The sequence below is a fragment of the Periophthalmus magnuspinnatus genome, chromosome 5 (assembly GCF_009829125.3).
Source record: "Periophthalmus magnuspinnatus isolate fPerMag1 chromosome 5, fPerMag1.2.pri, whole genome shotgun sequence".
Lineage (NCBI taxonomy): Eukaryota > Metazoa > Chordata > Actinopteri > Gobiiformes > Gobiidae > Periophthalmus > Periophthalmus magnuspinnatus.
This window is the reverse complement of record NC_047130.1, coordinates 450,569-474,991: the sequence shown is the minus strand read 5'-3', so window position 1 is coordinate 474,991 and position 24,423 is coordinate 450,569. Positions and strand designations below refer to the sequence as shown.

General features: G+C 44.2%; 1 protein-coding gene across 1 annotated transcript in view; it reads left to right on the top strand.

Moving 5' to 3' along the window:
* Positions 1 to 24,423, top strand: part of slc12a5a (solute carrier family 12 member 5a) — a 151,601-nt gene that overhangs the window by 88,145 nt on the left and 39,033 nt on the right. The window contains exons 2-3 of the mRNA XM_055222141.1: positions 14,977 to 15,077; positions 15,558 to 15,695. Coding sequence (XP_055078116.1) covers positions 14,977 to 15,077; positions 15,558 to 15,695 — 239 coding nt within the window. The remainder of the gene's footprint in view (positions 1 to 14,976; positions 15,078 to 15,557; positions 15,696 to 24,423) is intronic.

Below are 24,423 nucleotides of genomic sequence, written 5' to 3'. Positions count from 1 at the left end.
TTAAGAAACACGCCTCACTCTGTCCTCTGTCCTCTTAAAGCTCTGTCCTCTGTCCTCTTAAAGCTCTGTCCTCTGTCCTCTTAAAACTGTCCTCTGTCCTCTTAAAACTGTCCTCTGTCCTCTTTAAGCTCTGTCCTCTTAAAGCTGTCCTCTGTCCTCTTTAAGCTCTGTCCTCTGTCCTCTACGTCTCAATCCACACTATTATTTATCAGAGTGAATCTAGAAACTTCCTTCAGACGAGATTTATTCTTGTGGCGATTCTCAAAAGTCACAAATAGAGTTACCCAGAATGCACCTGCACGGGCCGAGGAGTCACCTGATATTTCCCAGAATGCCACAGTGTTATCAGCGAGCCCCAGACTGTGTCCGTCTCTTCCTCTGCGTCTCTTCTTTCTCGGTCATTATGGACAGTTCTGTGTCTCGCCCTGAGTCACGTGACGCCGTCAAAACGCCACTCGTGTCAATTTACAACGTGAAGAAGAATCGAGGTCAATCATATTCACGCTGTTACTGTAACACTGAGACGTCGCTGCGTCGGACGTGGGGACATCAGAGCTTTTGAAACTGGACGAGGTTCTGAGATGTTTTGTGTCTGTTCTTTGCTCATTTAGCACCGAGTCTTTTTGACTTTACTTTGTTTTTTTAAGTTGTTTACAATGAAGAGCTCAGGTCAGACCTCCAGTCGTCTCACTCAGGTCAGACCTCCAGTCGTCTCACTCAGGTCAGACCTCCAGTCGTCTCACTCAGGTCAGACCTCCAGTCGTCTCACTCAGGTCACACCTCCAGTCGTCTCACTCAGGTCACACCTCCAGTCGTCTCACTCAGGTCAGACCTCCAGTCGTCTCACTCAGGTCACACCTCCAGTCGTCTCACTCAGGTCACACCTCCAGTCCTCTGCACTCAGGTCAGACCTCCAGTCGTCTCACTCAGGTCAGACCTCCAGTCGTCTCACTCAGGTCAGACCTCCAGTCGTCTCACTCAGGTCAGACCTCCAGTCGTCTCACTCAGGTCAGACCTCCAGTCGTCTCACTCAGGTCCGTGCCTCCTCCCCTCGTGTGGCTGTGATTTAGGCCAGTGCATTAATCTAATGACCCCCCTCCACGTGTTCGAGGAGGCGCGGTGTAAATCATTACAATTTATGCAGCTGCTTCTCACAAAACAAGTGATTTTGATTTATGCTCCTTACGTTTCTGTGGCTCTTCTGGCGTCAAGTAAATGTGTGAAAGTTGATTTAATATTTAGTATTTTTCACATTTTTATCTAAATGCTGTTTATTAAATGAATAAATGAACAATGTATCGGTTCAAATCAAGATTCAGAGCAAAGTCCAGGCCTGAATATTTAAACTTTACCTGTGATTTGTTTGGTCAATCACAAACTTCTTGATTATTTTAAAATGAAGCAGGTCAGAGTTTTATTTGACATGAGCCGTTTTCAGACGTGTTTATGGTTTGATGAACAAATGTCAGGCCTGTTCAAAAACCACAAGTTAAAACCATAAAAGTTTATTCTCTGACAAATTCAGTCTAACTCTGAGCTCTGGGTCAGACTTTGTCCCTAACAGTTTTACAAACACAGGACTAAAGCTCAGACGACCCGGAGGTGAAAAAACAAAAATATGAAGATAAAATGTGGAGCAGGTTCTCACTTTGGTTCCTCGTCCAAAACCTCGATCACTTCTCCTGGACACACCCCCGACTGCACCGCTGTTTTTCGGCCTTACTTTATTACTTTTTTACTTTATTACTTTTTACTTTATTACTTTATTACTTTTTAAATGTTTTACTTTTTTACTTTTTTACTTTATTACTTGTTATATTCTTCAGCAAACATAGATTTTTCTCACACAAAATTCCATAAAGTGGTGCCAACGTTCAACCTTTAACTTTAAGATTAAAACGTGGAGTTTGTGGAGCTGATCCTTCACAAATAACAGTTAAAAATGTGTGATTGATAAAGAGAAACGTGCCGTCCTCTTGTTTTCGTTGTTTATTTCACATCCTCCGCCTCACACCATCTCCTCCACAAACTGTCCTTTTTTTGCACCTCAGCACCTCGCCCAAGGCTCAGGTCTGCATCTCTGAAGAAAGAGACTGAGGGTGACAGAAAGTGTAAAAAGGAGGGAGAAGGAGAGAGGAGGAGGAGTGTGGGGGAGGAGAAGAGGCCTGAGGGAGGAGGATCAACCTGAGAACTGAAAACCAGAGGAAGGTGAGGCGTTCAGGCTCCTCCGGGCTCGGCTTTGGCCCAGGTCTGGAGGGAAATGAAGCCGAGGCTCAGATGGGTCTGTTTTCTACAATTTATATCAAATATTTAGAGTTTTAATTAATCAAACAATAAAACTCTCAGATTATCAGATTATCAGTTAGTCAAGACTCACTGAGGCTTAATTGTGAAAAGAAAAGTCTCATTTTGTGACGTTTGCCCTATTTCCTGTTTAAATGGGATAAATGTGTGTTTTTTATTAAATTTACATCACTATTTTCTTGGAGTCAAATCATAATTTCAGTTTTTTATCACGATTCCTGCACCGTTTGAATCTTTACTTCTTCTTCTTCTTCTTCTCTTCCCTTTGGTTAAATCCACTGAGGTCCATTCGATTTGCATCACTTCTACTTTTCTGCATCATTTTTCAAAAGTGCAAAGGTCGATTCACTTCATTTTTAAGATAAACTGCTTCTGGGACACAGAGCGAGGTGGAGCCCACGCTCAGGTGTTCATTTTCGACTCCAGTTCCACCTGCAGCGTCCGTCAGACGACCCCAGAGACGCCGCACGGATCGGGTCCTGTCACTTTGGATCAGGACCACATGTCCCATAAAGCATCGCTGCCATCTGGACCATTGGATCCTCCGTCCCTCCCCAGAATATTGTGACTCAGACCAGGTTCTCCTCTCTCTCCTTTCGTCTCGGCGTCTCGTGTCACAGACTCAGCGAAACGCCACGTCCCAGAATCTGTGGAATAAACGATTCATAACAAACAACCAGGACACAAAACAAGAGTCCGACCTTTAACCCCAAAGAGACATTTGGACCCCGTGTCCACAGAAAAGGAAACAGAGACGCAAATACTAAAATACTAATCTAAAAAGAAGAAAACTCTGTATTTACTGTTTTTACTTTTACATTTGTATAAACTGAAGCTGCAGAGAAAAGAAAAATAATAAGTTGAGCTGAAGTTTTTCTTTCAAATGAATTAAAATCTGAACTTATCTTATCCATGTACCAAACACAAACCCCCTGAGCGTCGTTCTTTTGTCGCCTTCGGGCTTTCAGAGCCGTGCCGTTCGTGTATGAGCCTAAATGACCATGTGACCATGTGACCATGTGACCATGTGACGAGTGACGACTTCTCCGACTGTGACGCTTATTTTTAATCAAATATAATATAATAAAAAATAATATAATATTTTTAATCAAATATAATCTTCCAATTTAGAACTGTAATTTAAACAAATAAAATGTACTTCAGTGAAATACTATTTCTATTTTCTCGAGCCACACAGTCTGAGGATGAAAGAGCCACATACGGCTCCGGAGCCACAGGTCACTGACTCCTGACAATCTACAAGTGAATTTATGAAATGGACATGAGCCAAAAAAAATAAAACAAAGAAACAGCCCAGAGTTTGACCAGAGTTTGACCAGAGCAGTGGACGAAAAAGCAGGAAAATCTGTCACTGGACAAATCGAGTGAAGACGTTTGGCTCGTCCAAGTTTCAGCTCTGGTCAGGTTCCTGCTGGACACTGCCTTAAATCTGAGGGGCTGTCCACAGTGAAACTGAAACAGCTTTTGTCTCCAGCTGAGACTGACCTGTTCATGGACTTATCGATCTGTAACTTATCGATCTAAAAGTTATCGATCTGTAACTTATCGATCAGATCAGACTCAGGACATTCAGGGTCGTCTCAAATTTTCTTCAAAACTACAAATATTTTTCAGTGTTAAACCTGCGACTGTCATCACGCTCGTCCTCTTCCTCTCATGTTTACGTCGTCTTCCTCTTCCTCATGTTTACGTCTCTCTCTTCCTCTTCCTCTTCCTCTTCCTCTCGTGTTTACGTCTCTCTCTTCCTCTTCCTCTCGTGTTTACGTCTCTCTCTTCCTCTTCCTCTCGTGTTTACGTCTCTCTCTTCCTCTTCCTCTCATGTTTACGTCACTCTCTTCCTCTTCCTCTCGTGTTTACGTCTCTCTCTTCCTCTTCCTCTCGTGTTTACGTCTCTCTCTTCCTCTTCCTCTCATGTTTACGTCACTCTCTTCCTCTTCCTCTCGTGTTTACGTCACTCTCTTCCTCTTCCTCTCGTGTTTATGTCACTCTCTTCCTCTTCCTCTCGTGTTTACGTCTCTCTCTTCCTCTTCCTCTCGTGTTTACGTCTCTCTCTTCCTCTTCCTCTCGTGTTTACGTCTCTCTCTTCCTCTTCCTCTCGTGTTTACGTCTCTCTCTTCCTCTTCCTCTCGTGTTTACGTCTCTCTCTTCCTCTCGTGTTTACGTCTCTCTCCTCCTCTTCCTCTCTTTCGTCTCTCTCTTCGTCTCGTCCTTGTGTCCTTGTCGTTCTTTATCTGTCCATCTCAGGTGTGTTTCACCTTTGCTCCTCGTCCATTTACCTCCACACTGTGTAATCCAACCAAACTGTCCTCTCTTCCCACTCATCCCTCTCTCCTCTCCTCCGCCTACACATTTTTACATTTTTTCTTTCTTTTTTTCATCTCTCTCTTCATCCCTGTTCGGCTTCGTGGCTCAACAATTACAGCTCAGCCAAAGTGACTCCCACGAGGCGGCGCACACACACCACACACACACCGGACACATGTACCTCCACACACGGGTGGTCTTCTGGTGCCAATCACCACCTCGGGGAGTCCGCTCGCCGCGCTCCACCCGCTCGCCGCGCTCCACCCGCTCGCCGCGCTCCACCCGCTCGCCGCGCTCCACCCGCTCAGACTCAAACCGGGGATATTCTTTTGACGCAGTCGTTTCCTTTGAAGCGCTGAAACTGTTTTATAAATATATGAACGTTATTGTTCTGTGACTAGTTTCTGCAAATGTTTCACAATAAATATGTTTGAATTTGATACTGAAGTGAATTACAAACAGAATAATGTTTTAGCGTCAAATTAGCGACAGAAAAACACAATTTACCTCAAGATCAAACAGTCCCTCCAGTTTTTAAATGAACAAACCCTAAAGATCGTGGGGCCTGACACGTTTATCACGATCATCACGGCCAAAACATGTGATTAAAGTTGCTGATAGTTTAAAAAATGTTCTGGATAATTATCATTTTTATGTTATAAGTAACTCCAAGGCTTAAACAACTTTTATATAATTGTACTTTGTTGTCAGTGAAAACACCTACGATAACCCGGGCTGTCAACAGAAATTTTAAGAATTCTCACAATCCTGGGCCCCCTAAGACCCTGGGGCCCCGGACAACAGGCCCGTTTGCCCCCCTCTGCCGACGCCCCTGTAGATAAGTTGTTTTTTGTTTTTTTTCACATTCTGGAGATATAACAGTGTTTATTTTTGTTTCCAATCATCAGGATTATACAAAATATCCCACAAACGATTATTGTCGATCGTTTTTGTCTCGATAAACGATATTATTCTTTATTCATGCCTTCACCTTGTGTCATTTAACATAAACGAGGCTGAAAATTGGACCATTCATCAAAAACATGAGCAGTGACTTGATAACATGTGGCACTTTGTTTCCTGTATGTGACGTGCACATTTTACTCCAGATGCCCTTCACGTGTCGTTCTTCAGGTCGATGACTGAACAGAACATAATGTGCTTTTGTGTGAGGATTGAACCACTACCTTTACGTGCAGCTTTTCTCTAAAATCCTTCCAAAAGCTCCGTGTTTGTGCGTTTCCTGGCGGGGAATCGGCCGGGATCTTGCCCAGAGACATGAGGGAGGCTCCAGGTCCACCCGGACAAACTACATTAACATTCCCGGCGCGCTCCACCTGCAGCGCGGTGAATACTGATCGTCCTCTGCTTCTCTTTACACACATCGGCCGTATGTTTTGGTCATAAATATAACTCCAGTGTGTAACAGAAGCGGCAGTAAAATAAAGCGAGTTTAAATTGGACGAGTGGGAGACGGGGAAGAAAACCCGGAGCATGAGATCCTGTTATATAAGAGTGTTGTGTCTCTGATGTGGTGCAGCCATGATAGGAGCAGGAAGGAGGGAGAGCCTCTATTTCTGACAGCGAGCGTGGGAGGACGTGGGCTCCCAACAATATGCTCCTGCTATTTTTTCACCTTTCGTACATTGTGTTTGCGCTGTTAAAAACAAACTTGTTGTAAATTGACAATTCAAATAAATGGAGGAGATGACATGACGGTCACTAACAGATGGAGGGTAATACAGAGCTGATTATGTCATTATCGCACCTTTGGGACGGAGATATTCCAGGCCGTAAAGGTGTGTTTTTGTAATCAAAGTTGATGAGTTTGAAGCGGGGAAAGCAGAATGGACCGTGTCACAGGGAAGGGAATGATGTTTTGGCGTAACTAAGATTTCACTCTGTATTTTTACTCAATATTCGACAGCGATTACGACACTAAAATGAAGATAAAAACGCTCCTTTTTAGTGATATAATGTCATTTTCGTAAACAGAATAATAGCACTGTGTTTGTGTGATCAGGCGAGCTCGGGTAATGCTCCAAATTATACCAAAACTGTTCAGGAAAGAGCACATTTAGTTGTTTTTTTGTTTGTTTTTGCAGCATCGATATTTGCTCAAATGAGTTTCTCGTTTCAATATCAGCTTTTGTATTGATCAATATCTGATTTTCACTTTTTTAGCCCTAAATGCAGGTGTCTGTAACTAAACGTCTTATGGTTTGTCTCTAGTTCGCTGGAAAAAACTGCAGTGTGTGAGCTTCAGGTGAAAGAGGACAGTGTTATTCTAAAACTGTACAACACACTGAATTTGTCTAGATTTAATAGAGGCTGAATTTGCAAACAAGCGAGTAAATGAAATATCGATGAAAACATGAACGCACCGCCATAGTAAGAGACGTGATCGAATCCTCCTCGTTTTTGCCTTTATTTTCCCAACTTATTAGCACTTTGGGTCATTTACAGGGACAATAAAGTGCATCTTAACCTTTAATTATTGTAAAAATGCAGATTTCTGTTGTAACACAGCGAGGACGAGGGTTTAATCACGTTTTACATTTGCGACTTTACCTTTTAAAGACATTTCATGACAAAGTGCGACGTAAACAAAAGAGAAATCTGCGTCTCGGCCTCGTCTGGAGCAGGACATCGTCACATTTTACAATCTGAAATGTGTCTGGGCTGGACTGGGAACGCCGTGAGGTCCCACCGGAGGAGCAGGAGGACGTGTCTGGGGTGAGGGAAGTCTGGGAGTCCCTGTTTAGACTGATGCCCCCTGATCAGAGGAAGGGCATGGATGGACTGGCACATCCTGCAGCCTCATGACACGTCCATTAACACTTATGTTTATTTAAGTTTACAACTCCCCATAAAACAGAGAATTCACTTCAAAATACTAATTACCACCGTCAAAGCAACACACAACCCCGCCCCTTCATACATATGTGACCTCCTCCTCTCTGCTCCTCCTCTCCTCCTCCTCCTCTGTCCAGCTCACTGTCCCCTCTGCCCGACGTGTGACCGTGAGGACCAGGGCTTTGAGCCGCTCTGCCCCTCAGCTCTGGATCTCTCTCCTCCTGATCTCCTTAGACTCTTCACTCTTCAAATCCAGACTCAAAACTCCCCTGTTCAGTCTGTCCTGTCTCTTGTAACAATCACACGTCTTTTATCAACCAGTTTTTTGTCACGTTTTATTGTATTTGTCTGTTTTTATCTCATTTTTGTCTTGTTCAGTGTCCTGGGGTGTTTTGAAAGGCACTTATAAATAAAATGCATTATTATTATTATTGAATAACCCACGACTTTGGTTCAGTGTCTGCAAACTCGATACTAAACTGTCATTACGTAAAGTAGAGACAGTTGTAATATTCCACTGTAATGGCTGTTTACTGTTGCCATACGCTGGGACTGTCTTATTTACACTTGTACATGAGGGAGCGCTGAGGCAAGCCCATATTTTCACAGCACACTGTTAGTTACCAGAAAGTATGTGTCCCTGCTTTCTCCTAAAATGGCCGATTTCCAGCCGTCTCTGCCCAGACTGAGATTAATTGGCCACAGCCGTTGTGCTCCCACCGTACAACACTTTTCTGGGTCTTTTGCCAAGAACGTGCCTGACACATGCATATGTATTTTTCCTCTAATTTGTCACCCATCTGTATGTACACACGCATCAACCAGTGTGTCACCGGGTGTCGAGTCAGCTTCTCCGTGGCGTTTCCCCTTGAAGCTGGTCCGTGGAGACAGATCACAATGGCAGCGCGACACCGAACAGCGAAGAGGAGAGCGGAGAGGGAGGGAAGAGAGAAAGCGACGCAACAAACACTCATGCCGCCAGCTCAACGCCGCCAGCTCAACGCCGCAATCGATAAGTCAAACAGTCCTGGACGTGTAATCTGGCCCGGGTACGTTTAAAGATCTGTTAGACTCCTGAGAATGAGAGCGTCCGATCAAGGCTCCTCAGAGACGCGTCTGTGGCCAAAACGCCGGATGTTGTTACCTCAGAGTTTTATTATTGATGAGACTCGCACCTGTAGAGCCGCAGAGACGCTCACCTTCTGCAAACTGAAGAACGGAAGAGGCTTTAATGGGTTTGAACAAGATGGAAAAGGTTTGCAAACATGAGCATTTGTGTCCGAACTGGAAAACATGGTTGGATTTGTGTGTCATTATGGACAAGTGACGTCCCGGGGAGATGTTCTGAGTATTTCCCGCCAGGAGAAGACCCAGGAAACGCTCGTCTGGCCCGGGATCACCTTGAGGTCCCACCGGAGGAGCTGGAGGACGTGTCTGGGGTGAGGGTAGTCTGGGAGTCCCCGCTTAGACTGTCCCTCCCCCACGACCCGGCCCCGGATAAGAGGACGAACATGGACGGACGCCGTTATGGACGAGTTGTGCTGCTGATGTCAAAACACAGATGCGATGCAGAAATGTTACTGCTGTTTAAAATACATTTTATTTATAAATAAAGCAAATAAAATGGATCTTGGATCGTGGACACGGTCGAGATCCAACTATGTTTTTGGTTTCTGTGCCAGAAAGATACGGCCAAGTTAAATGGAGCCAAGGGTTCATTAAAGACCAGTCACCAAATACTTTGCTCGCGGCTTTATCACAAATACAATGTTCTGTTTTGAATTATAGAATCGTACAATCACACAAAAGCACGTCCCTGTGAAGTCGCTGTGTTATTCTCTCGCTCGGGGAAAAATAAATGTGAAATCCAAGTGGTTTCAATTTGAGTTTGAATAAAAAGGACGCGGTTATCGTACGACGCCGCTCATATCACATTTTGTCTTCCAATAAAAATAACTCAGATCTGATTGTTTTATTGCGCTCGTTTGTGTTGAATAACGGAACATCGTCGCTTCAAATCTCGTATCTGCATGTTCTGCTGGTGCTGTTGTGCGGGACGTGATCACAGGCGGCTGCAGAGCGACGGATGTGACCGCAGATTGGGCGAGGCTTTGATACGCCGAGCTATTGATGGACGGATTGCATCAGATCGGAGGAGGATAAGCCGCTCGGGGGGACGCGCCGGAGCAAAACTCTTTGGGCCACTGTCAGTCGTCTCCAGCGGGACGATCCATCACGCGTTTGAAGATGGCGTTTTAATTATTCGACAGGGAGGAGAAATGAGCCGTGGCGAGCGGAGTGTCGTCCACGTGCGCCGTGTACTCCGCGTTACTTTGATCATGACAAGAGTGCGTCTGCGTGTCCCACTTAACGCACACGTTTATCATAACCGCACGACGCAGAGCGAGGCCGATCTTTGGCGCATCGTGGAAATGAGATTTGAGACGTGTAGGTGTGCGCTTACATAACTCTCATTTATTTGGTATTACAGGGTTTTACACAAACGAGAGCTGCTCTGTTATTTGAAGCACACTATGGATTTGGACGTGCATTAGTAGATTAGTCACGCCCTCTGACGGCGAGCTGCTCAGGTGCACAGACGCTGTTACATCATCACCAGTGGCTCTATTGTTTGTTCATTTATTTATATTTATTCTGCTCAGACCAGGACCACGTCTCAGTGAAAGACGCTTTAAATCCTGGACTTTTCTGTGTGACGTTTGCATGTTCTCCCTGTGTGTGGTGTTTAAATCTCACACAGTTGGTCCAAGTTTAAGTAGAGCCCTGGTTTTGTGTTGGATTAAGAGGATGAGCTGTGCAGTTAAAGGTCAAATGCACTGGACAAATGTCCTACAGGGACAATGCAAGTTTATTTCAGCACAGACACAAGGTAATTCAGAGAGTTTAACAGAATAAGAAAGACATTAAAATCACACAAATCAAAACATAAATAATCACAAATAATCATCATAAAATTTACATTAAAGGAGAAGAAGTCACAGATAAACAGAACAGAGTCTGGATTTAAACGAGGTCTGAGTCACATCAGGAAGAAGGTTCCAGGTTTAAACTGAACAAAACTCAAACAATGATTCACCAGGTTCAGTCCTGGTTTAGTCCTGGTTTAGTCCTGGTTTAGTCCTGGTTTAGTCCTGGTTTAGTCCTGGTTTAGTCCTGGTTTGGTCCTGGTTCGGTCCTGGTTCGGTCCTGGTTTAGTCCTGGTTTAGTCCTGGTTCAGTCCTCAGTGTGAGATGGTTCATGTGGGAGATGTTCTTTGGAGAGACTTGAGGCTCGTTTGCAGAGGACAGTGAGGACAGTGTGGACAGTGAGGACAGTGTGGACAGTGAGGACAGTGAGGACAGTGTGGACAGTGAGGACAGTGAGGACAGCGAGGACGTTACAGTCGTCTCACCTCCTGGACACAAATGCAGGATAAGGATCATTTGTTCTTTTTCACACAGATGGACCTTTTGTCTTTACCTCCTTTAAACTCTTGTTTCATTTTTCCTCGGTTTATTCAGATCAAATCTAAATAAACCTGATGATTTCCTCGTTCTTCTGTTTCCACGTCTCACACAGTCGTCGCTTTAAAGTTCCATGTTTCATATTTTCTCCTGGAGGCAAACTTCTCCCACATGAAGCATCATTTTTCTGACACATCCGAGCCGACGCCGTCCTTTCTACCTCCACACATTTTTAACGATCGGAATTTAAATTTGCGGCGACGAAAAGACATGCGTCACTTTTGAATCCAATATGATTTAATTTCATCGTTTCAGAGCTGGAACGAGAGCGGCGCCGTCTTCATCGCGGCGTCGATCGCTTCCCCGTGGTGTTATTCGCCGTAATGTCCTCAAACCATTTCCACCAAAATGCCACACTGGAGACGCCATCGCTCTCACGTCTCGTCTCCTGATCAAACGGGCGAGAAGAACGTTTCAGAGGGACGTTATAAAGAAATCTGACAAAACAAGACGAGTTATCTTCATCTTAGACCTTCAGACGTCGCCTTTACACGAGTCCGACCTGAAAACCTGCGCCTAACCCAGCGTTTGTACCGGTCCGTCCGCTTTTTGAAGTGTGCACCGGCCCGTTTAAGCCCTGACCGCTCTTTATGTCACGCAGGTGCATCGTCCGGGGGAAAACGGAGCGAAACAAACATCTAAATGATCCACGTGTTGTGAAATCCCCGAGCGGACGGCCCTGCCTTTTAGCCGCGCTGTAGGTTTTAACCTCTGGGCCCGAGCCGCTTGAACCCTGAGCGCGGCGAGGCTTTTACGTCCGGCCGTGTTTCCCCTTTGTCCGGATCCATCTGTTCTACCTGTGCGGCTCTAAGCTCTCGTCTCTGTCCACATCCATCTACACGCCGCATCTGCGCTCGCACGTCCTTAATCGAGCTGCGTTCATCCTTTGGCGTTTCAAAGTGATGCTCGTTGTAACACATCGCCGCAATAATCGTAATAAAACGCGTCTTTATTCGATCGTACACTTCGTTTTTTGAACGTGTGCAAATGTCTGAACGCTCTTCTCTGCGTCGTTTCTCTTTTTTCACACACATTTCCATCGTTTTAACACAAAAAAACAGAACACGGAGCAAACTCTAACTGTACGACATTAATCTATTTACTTGTGCGTCTTCTCGCCCCTTTAAGATCTTAACGCACAATAATCTGAACACGTTTGTTTGTTCAGAGGCTCACGTTCCAAACACTGATAGAACGTGTAGAACATCTAGAACTGTTTAAGTCTTTGGACGTAGGACAGTGCAGTGCTTTTAATTCTTATTGTTATTATTATTTTAGTAGTTCCATGTCTCTTTTTTAACGTGTAAAATCCAGTTCTTAAACATAAAGTCACTCGTGTTTGAAGCTTAGAGCCACAAAATAAAAAAAAGTCTTGAAAATCAGACACTAAAATGAAATAAACACTGAAAGAAACGACACAAACGGGACAGAATCGGACATTTCCTGAACAGTTTTATCTTCAGATTTATCAGAACAATCTTTGACATAAGGAGGTTTTTTTATTTTGTGATGTAAATTAAATCTATGAACTGGTTTGTGTCTCATTGGGAAAAGAAGGTTGAATAAATAAATCTACAAAGGTCCAGATTTATTTTATCCTCATGGGACATTTTGGGTCGTTTTTTAGAAGAAGAAGAGCAACAAAAACAGCAACGATAGAAAATGTTCAATTTAGAACATTTTTAAGAGTTTGGAATGTTCAGAATGTTTTTTTATTTTATTTTTTTTGTAAAGTCACATGACTCCTGCTCCCGTCTCTTCACATGAGTCACATTTTTCCAAGAGGCTCAATAGTTTTTTCTCATTTTGTTTTTACTCAGGACAAATGTTGCTGTTTCAGGGTCTTCATAAATAGTTTTTGCAAATTATTATTCAAACGTTTTATCAAAATGATTAAAATGCCAATCAGCCCAAATAACAAAGAGAAATGAATAAATCCTGTCATGAGCTCGGGGCCGAGGAGGAGAAGAAGGAGGAGAAGGAGGAGGAGGAGAAGGAGGAGAAGGAGGAGGAGGAGAAGGAGGAGACGTGTGGTTTTAGTTTCTTAGTAACTGTCCTGTGGTCGAGTTCAGGAATCGACCCAAAGACAAAAGTTCTGATGGTGAAATGCTGCAGGATTTATCACAAAAACAGAGTTAGTCTCACGTCGGCCTGGACCTTCTGTCTGTTTTTGTCATAAACTTCAGCATTTCACTGTCAGAACTTTTGTCTTTGGGTCATTTCCTGAACCGGACCAGACGACGGCGACAAACACGAGCAGCTGTTTTGGAAAATAAACCCAAACTTACACTGTTAAAATAAACCTGGGCCTTTTTACATTTGTTTATTCAACCCATAGTTCATAGATTTCATTTTTAACACAAAATAACGACGTCGTCTTCATGTCACAAACTTGTTCTGATAAATGTCGAGATAAAACTGTTCAGGAAAGATCAGATCCTGCCTGTTTTTGGGATTGTTTTCAGTTTTGATATTTGCTCAAAAAAGTAAAATTTTAGTGTCAGATTTTCAAGACTTTTTTATTTTGTGGCTGTAAATGTCAAACAAACGTAAGTGTCTGTTTAAGAGCTCCATTTTACACGTTACATAAGAGATATGGAACTATTATAACGTAATAATAATATATATTACGCTCTCGGGATAAAAGAACAGGTTCATTTTGTCGTTGATCCTTTTGCCCCATTTCGAGTCATCCTACTGCGCCGCGTCTGTGGAGCCGCCCGTCCCGACGTCACGGCACGTGTCTAAAAATACCACAGTCTCGCGGAGCTCGGTCCAAGGCGGCCCCCGAGAGCCAGAGGGAGAGCAATCTGCCGTCTCCCCAAAGAGACACTTGAAGGAGAAGGCGCAAATCAGACAAATTTACACTGAGCCTGTGCTTTTGCACCAAGACCTCTGTGTCTCACTGAGACAAAGTGATTCTCAATTCAATTATATTTCCAGACAAGAGTCTGGACGAGCGACTCGGTGAGGACAAAGACTAATCTGTGAGCGAGGGACGAGGAGAGGGACGGGGGGAGGGACAGGAGAGGGACGGAGAGAGGGACAGGGGGAGGGACGAGGCGGGGGACGGGGAGAGGGACGAGGAGAGGGACGAGGAGAGGGACGAGGAGAGGGACGAGGGACAGAGAGAGGGACGAGGAGAGGGACGGGGGGAGGGACGGGGAGAGGGACGAGGAGAGGGACGAGGAGAGGGACGAGGAGAGGGACGAGGAGAGGGACGAGGAGAGGGACGAGGGACGAGGACAGCGCTCGCCGTGGCCCCTGGGTCTGGAGCAGGTCGTGTGGTGCAGAATGTTCCACTGAACCAAACACAACCACGAACAGAACCACAAAGTAACAACAAACACACAAGGACAATGTGATAAAACAGATGAGACGTCCTCATTCTGTGGATCAAACTGTCGAATCTACGGAGAAACAGATAAATAATGTTTCATGTTGTTGTTGTTGTTGTTCATGTTGTTGTTGTTGTTAATCCCGATGGTTGACCTAAATTGTTAATGCTTCATAATTCTCATTTTCACATGGTCTGCGTGGAACAAACCCATTTCCCGTCTCCTCCGTCACGTGGGGGGTCGATGTCCAGAGTTTAGTCCAGAGTTTAGTCCAGACAAATGTCTCTGATCCACGAGGGAAAAGACAAAAGTGAAATCTGTCAATGGACAAAACGTTAAAGCAGAAGAAATGGTTTGAGAGGCAGTTTGTGTTAAGACAATCCATCTGTGAACAGGAAAGAAGAGCTTAGACACAGACCCAAAGCAAACAAGGGGAACAAAGAGGACAAGGGGAACAAAGAGGACAAGAGAAACAATAGAACAACAGATCGTCAGAATGCTAATAGGTGGAATGTTTAGTATTGACTGTACAGTATTTTCTCACTAAAACAACAATTATCTGAGACGTGACGATTTTCTCATTTCATAGTTTTAATAAAAAGGTTTAAATTTATATTTTTTTCTTTCAGGCGACAGTAACCCCAAAGAGAGCAGCCCCTTCATCAACAGCAGCGATGCCACGGCCGAGAAAAGCCAACAGTACGACGGCAAGAACATGGCTCTGTTTGAGGTACACAACAACACAACACACACATATACACACAACTAACAATATACACAACAACACACACATATACACACAACAAACAATATACACACAACACACATATACACAACATACACATATACACACACCAACAGTACGACACAAGAACATGGCTCTGTTTGAGGTACACAACAACACAACACACACTCTCAGTCTTCTCTCGGCTCTTCTCTCAGTCTTCTCTCGGCTCTTCTCTCGGCTCTTCTCTCGGCTCTTCTCTTCTCTCAGCTCTTCTCTCAGCTCTTCTCTCAGCTCTTCTTAACCTTGTGAGCAGCAGAGTGGACGGTGCTTAAAGTCTAAACCTCTCAGACTCGTACCTTCAGGTTACATAAACTCTTACGGTGGTTTGAGGCTTTTCAAAATGAATTATTGATGTTTTTTTTTTTTTTGCAGACGTCGTTTCAAATCCTTTTAACCTCATGTTCTTGGTGGTTGTTTTTGCAGGAGGAGATGGACACCAGCCCCATGGTGTCGTCTCTGCTCAGCAGCCTGGCCAACTACTCCAACCTGCCCCAAGGAAGTAAGGAGCACGAGGAGGCGGAGAACAACGAGGCGACGGAGACGCGCAAGAAGCCCGTCAAGGTACGACCACGACCACGACCACGACCACGACCACGACGAGCTTCACTCTGATTTATGCTCTTTATGGATCAACGCCGCTTTTCTTCTAAAAAACTGTAGTAATCTGAGCTGCACATTTAAAGTACCATCACAGAAATACACTGGTCCCTGATACATCGCAGGAGTCATCTTCTAAAATAACCTGCAATCTTTATTTTTTACATTATTCTCTGTTTTTGTCTGTAAAACCCCTCACCACACACTTTATACACTTTTCTCACACAGGCGTTAACATTTTCTCACATTTCTCTCTCGTTTAAACTCTCTCAAAGTTCAAACCTTCGTAGGCGTCTTTGTCGGTGCAGAACGTTTCATCGACATTGTGGGTTTTGTCGGGGAGAAAACAAATTGCAAACGTACAGCACTTCAGAGTCACACTGAGATCCAACGTTTATGTAAATTTGTCTGAACACATTCTGTACTGGACAGGAGACACGGCACGGAGGAGACTGATGGACAATGGTCTACAGTCCAACAGCCAATCAGGACGCACGACACAATGGTCTACAGTCCAACAGCCAATCAGGACGCACGACACAATGGTCTACAGTCCAACAGCCAATCAGGACGCACGACACAATGGTCTACAGTCCAACAGCCAATCAGGACGCACGACACAATGGTCTACAGTCCAACAGCCAATCAGGACGCACGACACAATGGTCTACAGTCCAACAGCCAATCAGGACGCACGACACAATGGTCTACAGTCCAACAGCCAATCAGGACGCACGTTCATACACTGTAAACAAAAACATACAAATTTGCACTAAAAAAATCCATGAAACAGTGAGACCACGAAAGGTGAAGCGCGATACAGCGAGGGACAAATGTACACGTTAAAAATCCTCCATTTGAGAGGCTTTAAAGCAGATCACATGATCATTTACACCTAAATTAATAACAAAACCAAGTGTAATACAACTAAGAATCAGGCCTGAAATAAAATCGAAACCAGATTAAACCCGGGCTAAGCCGAGGTCTGTGTTTGTAAATGATGCCCCAGAGATCAGGACTAAAACACAATTAAAAAGCTTCTAAATCAGAACTGACTCTTTACATAACGACTCCTACAGCCACAAAACAAAGCTGTGCACCATCTGTCCGAGCGCCGCCGCTTTGGTTAATTAAACTACGGACTAATTCAGACGTATTTCAGTCAAAAGGTCGTGTGTTTTAATTACTGATTTCAGTCAAAATCATGTTCTAAATAAAAGCTGCCACAGAAACAGGATGATTATGCGTCGCAGGGGAAAGACGCTGTCAAGGAAACGTCATTAGCTCTTACCGCGTGTAGTTTAGCGTGCGAGGTGCATCAGCTCCAATAATAGTGCACTTCTTCACTTGTGCAGTCACTTGAGACTCTGAAACGCCGCGCCGCTTTTTGTCTGTCAATCACTTTCTGTTGGTTTTGCAAATCCCTTGTTCATAGCGGCGGATTGGATTTTAAATGCCAGTCACTAATGAGCTCCTTCTACCTCTTCCATTTCTCCGCTGGAAGCCGTTGAAACTATAGAGTAAGACACAGTTTACTCGCGAGGCCGTGATTCCGCAGATCGACAGACAGTCAGGTGGTTTAAATCCTGCGGGGAGTTGTTAGCGGCGCCGCGAGACGTGACATAACAAAGAAGAACTAATAATAAAACGATAATGTCTGAAAAGTCAGGCGTGTCACGTTAACGTCAGGCGAGGAACATTTCAGGTAACGGCGAGCGGACGTGACAGCGACAGGATGACAGCTCGTCTACGAACTTTGACCCCGGGTGTCTCCGGAGCCGTCCAATCAGGTCCGGCGTCTCACCTCGAGGAGGAGCAGGTAGAGCGTCGCGCGGTACGGGACGCGCGTACACCCTCCGCCAAGGTCGATCACACGCTGGACTTCACCCTGGAGCTGCGTTTGATGATCTCAGAGCGTGTCGCCTTCGGAAACAGACGATGTCACTTTATCTACTGTCCCGAAAACACAACAAGTCGCTAACCGTGTTTAGGCGGCGCGTTTGACATTTACCAGAGCTAATCAGCGCTCGGGTGGTTTCTATCTTGGTTTCGTTTGTTGTATTTTTATCCTGGCTCGTTTCGTTCTTTCTGTGAAACCTGTTACAAATATCACAAGTCTGTTCTTAAATACTATCACGCCGTCCGTAAATAGAGGATTTTTAATAGCAAAGGGTCTTTTTTATGCAGGTTTTAGCGACTTAAATCTCCTTAAACGAGACAAATTTGATGTATGACTGCAGTAGTAAAGAGACGAAGACTAAAATCAAACTCTCATTTAGCCCAACCAGGAATTATAGAACAACCTTTTAATCTATTTCTGTTCACAAAATGGAAGAATTGTTCTCAGATAAATTTCCAATTGTAATAAACGCCAGGAATCCATTTAAGCAGCTGTACTTTAGTCTGAGTCCTTCATCTCGTATCAGCTTGTGCTTCTAACGCATTCAGACCTTCTGGACGTCTAAAACTGCATTCACTTCGGGGAAATGATCATCTTTGGCTGAACTGTACGGCGTATTGTTAAGTTCCTCTCAGCTGGCGTAACCTCGGGAGCGGCTCTAATCTTCGCCCTGTCACCTTGATGCCTTCAATACTTTAATTAGTCTGTGTGCTACACCGAGCCGCCACTCGTCCAATCAGCAGTCCCTTCCACGGGCAATCTCTCCATCGCCACGAGAGGCTTTTCATTAGGCTAGCCTGTGGCGCTCTATCACTCACACCGCCGCCTCTCCCTCCACCCTCCACCCTCCACCCTCCCTCTCCACCTCTTCCTCTCCCTATCACCTTGCCTCTCCATTTCGCGCCGCTCTCCCTTCTCTCCATCGCCTTCATCAAGGGTCCCTCGAGTGAGCGGCTGAGTGAGTTGTTAGTGAGGGTTCGGGGCCTTTTCTTCGGCGTCGTGTGAAAGCCAAGATTAGAGATGGGGTTGATGCGCAACACGAGGGAGCAGTCTGGAAACGAACGAGTCACAGCTGATCTGCCGACGATTCTCCGCTCTGTGTTTGTGAGGAGATGAGGAGGAAAACAGGACGTGTTTAATGTAGAACCTGGTTTTATGTAAACTGCACATTTGTTTATTCAAATTCAAACAACATACAGATATTATCCGTGTCTTACTTTCATACAAAGGTGTAAATGTTGTGTTTCGCTGCAGCAGAAGCTTTAGATCACACTAAGAGAAGAACAGCTACGCTCTGCTCATTCTGCTTAAGGCCACATTTCTTATCTGTGGCCTCGATCCAAACAGGAATGTGTGACCCCACGAAGGAGCGTCATAAAACACCAGGGCAACCTCACCTTGTTACTCTGTTCACTTTACTAGACTTTGTTTTAGACTCTGTTTAGACTCACTTTAAACTCTCTTTAAACTCTCTTTAGACTCTCTTTAGACTCTGCCCTAGACTCTGTTTTAGACTCTGTTTAGACTCTCTTTCTTAGACTCTCTTTCTTAGACTCTCTTTCTTAGCCTCTCTTTCTTAGACTCTTTCTTAGACTCTCTTTCTTAGACTCTTTCTTAGACTCTCTTTAGACTCACTTTCTTAGACTCACTTTCTTAGACTCACTTTCTTAGACTCTCTTTCTTAGACTCTCTTTAGACTCACTTTCTTAGACTCTCTTTCTTAGACTCTCTTTCTTAGACTCTCTTTCTTAGACTCTCTTTCTTAGACTCTCTTTCTTAGACTCTCTTTCTTAGACTCTCTTTCTTAGACTCACTTTCTTAGACTCACTTTCTTAGACTCTCTTTCTTAGACTCTCTTTCTTAGACTCTCTTTAGACTCACTTTCTTAGACTCTCTTTCTTAGACTCTCTTTCTTAGACTCTCTTTCTTAGACTCTCTTTCTTAGACTCTCTTTCTTAGCCTCTCTTTCTTAGACTCTCTTTCTTAGACTCACTTTCTTAGACTCACTTTCTTAGACTCTCTTTCTTAGACTCTCTTTAGACTCACTTTCTTAGCCTCTCTTTCTTAGACTCTCTTTCTTAGACTCTTTCTTAGCCTCTCTTTCTTAGACTCACTTTCTTAGACTCACTTTCTTAGACTCTTTCTTAGACTCACTTTCTTAGACTCACTTTCTTAGACTCACTTTCTTAGACTCACTTTCTTAGACTCTCTTTCTTAGACTCACTTTCTTAGACTCTCTTTCTTAGACTCTCTTTCTTAGACTCTCTTTCTTAGACTCTCTTTCTTAGACTCTTTCTTAGACTCTTTCTTAGACTCTTTCTTAGACTCACTTTCTTAGACTCTCTTTCTTAGACTCTTTCTTAGACTCTTTCTTAGACTCACTTTCTTAGACTCTTTCTTAGACTCTCTTTCTTAGACTCACTTTCTTAGACTCTCTTTCTTAGACTCTTTCTTAGACTCTTTCTTAGACTCACTTTCTTAGACTCACTTTCTTAGACTCACTTTCTTAGACTCACTTTCTTAGACTCTCTTTCTTAGACTCTCTTTCTTAGACTCTCTTTCTTAGACTCTCTTTCTTAGACTCTCTTTCTTAGACTCTCTTTCTTAGACTCACTTTCTTAGACTCTCTTTCTTAGACTCTTTCTTAGACTCACTTTCTTAGACTCACTTTCTTAGACTCACTTTCTTAGACTCTCTTTCTTAGACTCTCTTTCTTAGACTCTCTTTCTTAGACTCTCTTTCTTAGACTCTCTTTCTTAGACTCTCTTTCCCTCTGCTGTGAGTTTTGCTGGCCGCTGCCTTTAACGCGACTGTTTTGCTGTAACAGACAGTAAATCTCTACAGAACGATCCTTTGCCTTTGCTCTTGTTCTTTCTACAACAGAAAAGAAACTGACAAACTCTGTCTCGTCAGATCAGCTCTGAGGCGACAGGGTTAAGCTCCAGTTTAACTCTGTGGAACCTGCTCTTTCTCTGAGCTCACATTTTGTTCTCCTTTATCTCGTTCACTCTTTCCTGTTAACGTCTGTGTACATTTTACATAAGGAGTATTTATTCTGCTTATTGACCGTATGGTGCAGACCTCAGGCTGAGCACACTGCAGATTTTACAAACAACAAACTTAATCTTACTCCACAGTTCACATTAACTAAACAACTAACGTGAAAGTCATAGAGTCAGACTGTGGTGCAGAGTTATTCACTAAACTCTGATAGATCCTGTCCTGCTGAAATCAAAACTCTGCATTTACCCTGATGAGAGGAGCCTGGTGTCTTCACGGCAGGACCAGGATCTCTCATTGTCCTGTTCTTTCTTCTACAGAGACATAATCTTATTTTAAAGCCCTTAGTTTAATCTGTGCGTCAAATATTACACAAATATTTAACGCAACTAACACGAGCGCTAATCATTTCAACACATCCATCCATCCATTTTCTTCCGCTTATCCGGGGCCGGGTCGCGGGGGCAGCAGTCTAAGCAGGGACTCCCAGACTTCCCTCACCCCGGACACGTCCTCCAGCTCCTCCGGTGGGACCCCAAGGCGTTCCCAGGCCAGAGAGACATAGTCCCTCCAGCGTGTCCTGGGTCTTCCCCGGGGCCTCCTCCCGGTGGGACATGCCCAGAACACCTCCCTAGGGAGGCGTCCAGGAGGCATCCTGAGCAGATGCCCGAGCCACCTCAGCTGGTTCCTCTCAACATGTAGGAGCAGTGGCTCTACTCCGAGCTCCTCCCGTGTGACCGAGCTCCTCACCCTATCCCTAAGGGTGCGCCCGGCCACTCTGCGGAGGAAGCCCATTTCAGCCGCTTGTATCCGCGATCTTGTCCTTTCGGTCATTACCCAAAGCTCATGACCATAGGTGAGGGTAGGAACGTAGATTGACCGGTAAATCGAGAGCTTCGCCTTCCGGCTCAGCTCCTTCTTTACCACAACGGACCGATACAGCGACCGCATCACTGCAGACGCTGCACTGATCCGCCTGTCAATCTCACGCTCCATCCTTCCCTCACTCGTGAACAAGACCCCGAGATTTCAACACAAAACCACAATATTTTGTGCCATTTTGACCAGAACGTCCTGTTAATACAATATAAAAAATATAAATGACCACAACCAAGAGCGAAATGGATTTATGAAATCTAAAGCCTCGTTGAGCTGGACAATAGCTGCTCTTTTCTTTGTTGAAGTATAAAGGTGTGTATTCAGCGTCCTGCACTATCCAAGGTCCAGTTCAGTCGAGTAATACAGTTCTGCCACCGACGCCATCAAAGAATGTAGAAAACCAGCGCTTAAGTTATGCTGCTCTGATGATGGTGTGACATAAGAGCTTTGTGCGTTCAGTGGGACGTGTGCATCACGGACAACACTTAAGCAAAATGTGGCACTAAACAGAGTGACACATCGGGCTCTGTGCCACCGTCTCTCAACCTAGAATATTCTATTAACACATGTAGACGCTTTTTCAAGTGGTGCAGCCAGGGAACCCCAGAGGAACTGAAATGGTGCTTGTTCAGATACAGCTGCTCTCAGACACATACGCGGCACATGCATGAACACGCCGACAAAGTGACCGCAGAGAGACGAGCGCGAGGCTCCGCTCTCGGCTCGTCAATATTTCAACGCACCTGAGCAGAATCGCGTTTGCTACATCAGCCCGCGTTTGGTCGGCCGAGCGTAGAGATATAAGCGCCGCAATCAACCTCCGAGCGGCGAGTTTAGTTCATAAGTTTAAGCGTAGAACCTTTAGATCTCTATGTGGGGGATTTTAAGGGAAATACAGTTTTAAATGACATGTAGACGCGGCGTGTTACCGTAAAAGACGGGCACAAAATACCAAAGTGTAGCAGTGCGTGCGAGTTTGCCCTTTTCAGAGACTGGATTTGTAAAAGTGGCAGCTGTGCTGAGCCGAGGAGTCGTCGTCTTTTGGCTTTGATAATCAGACTCCATCTGGTGTTAATTCAAACCTCTTGACCCAGACTTTGTGTTAAAACAGTTGTACCAAAAGTAATGTTTTGATCCAACCTCAAGTTTCTCAGTGTCATGTCATGTTTTCTTCAAAGTTGCCACCAAATTGTGTATATATATATATATATATATATATATATATATATATATATATATATATATATATATATATATATATATATATATATATATACATATATCATATTATATCCACTGTGTTGAGTCACTTCCGATGTTGTTTATTGTCGTGGAGTTTTTGTCCAGTTATATTGCAGCTGCTTGTGTTGTCAGGCAGATTTCATTTTCCTGGGGCCTTAAACAGAGCAGGCCCCGCCCACAGAGCAGGCCCCGCCCACTGTATGACACAGACACATGCAGTTTTAATTGACAATCAGATCTTGATTCAGTGAGAAGGTCCGACTTGAACTGGACGTGTGCGTGTCCTGTGATTGGACACACATACGCACACACATACGCACGCACACACACACATACGCACACACACACATACGCACACACACACATACGCACACACACATACGCACACACACACATACGCACACACACACATACGCACACACACACATACGCACACACACACATTGGACACAGGGTGAAAGGCAGCACTTTGCAGAATGTCAAACTAAAAGCCATTTTCAAGACGGGCCTTTCACAAAAACCTGGATATTATGAGAAGAGGTCGGCTAACCCCTGCAGTAGCTAACCTGTCCCTGTGAGGAAAAGGGTTTGTCCGTCAGACGAGCGACTCTGAACGGTCCTCGTGGTCACAGCTTCTGACAAACGCTGCAGATTGTTCTGTTGTTGTTCGGCTACGACACTTAAAGCTAAAGTTTAAAAACATTTAGAGACACTGGAGTGGACCTGCAGCTCAGCGACGCGCAGGGAGACGGAGCTCCACTGAGGAAAAGTGAGTTTATAATGTGAATAATAACGTGGAGCATTGAAGTCGCCTCAGTTAAAGCTGCACTAAAGTTTATTCAGTCTCAGCTGCGCCACATTTTCAGTTATTTGCTGTTTAGCTGTTGTGTTTACTTTATTTTCACAGAATAGTTTGTATTTTATTGTGTGGTTGGTGTTGTATATGAAATGGCGACATTGTGCAGTTTATTGGACAGACTTGTTTCATTTTGGAGGCATTTTGTTTGTTTTTATTTTTGGCAGTATCTGTGAACTTCGTTTCCTTCTCTTAATGGTGAAGTGCTGCTGATTGGTTTAAAAGCTCCTGAACTTAAGTGTTTCTTGACGAGTCTTTACTGAGGTGATGAGATCATGTGTAATGGGGTCAAGGGTCAAATGTACAGTTGATGTTTATATTACCTCCTGACTCACTCTCCTTTTTCCTCCATCTTGCCCGTGGTTTTACTCGCGCCTTTATTTGTTAAGAAACTCTTCTCTCCATATCAACAAAATGACCCTTAGAAAAACACACTGTTAATTCATTAGTTTCCAAATTGAAGTCACGGTCGGCTGCTCTGCTCATTAAACACTCTGTAACTCTGCAGCATGTTACTCTCTATCAGCATCTTAAAGTAGAAACCTGTTTTATCCCAGACCCAACTTAATAAAACAGTTTAACGCGACGCCCTTTTCCTTTAACGCTTTTTCACTGGTAACAAACTTTTATCCCCAAATCTGCACCTGTTTTTAATGTTTTATACACATATTTATGCTTGTTTTTCTGTTTTGTAAGGGATTTTCAACAGGACACTCATGAAACAGAGCGCTCTCATTGGGTTTCTCTTTGTAAATATGGATAAATAAATAAATAAATGCGCTGAGCGGTGGCCAGGACAGAAGGAGCACCCACGG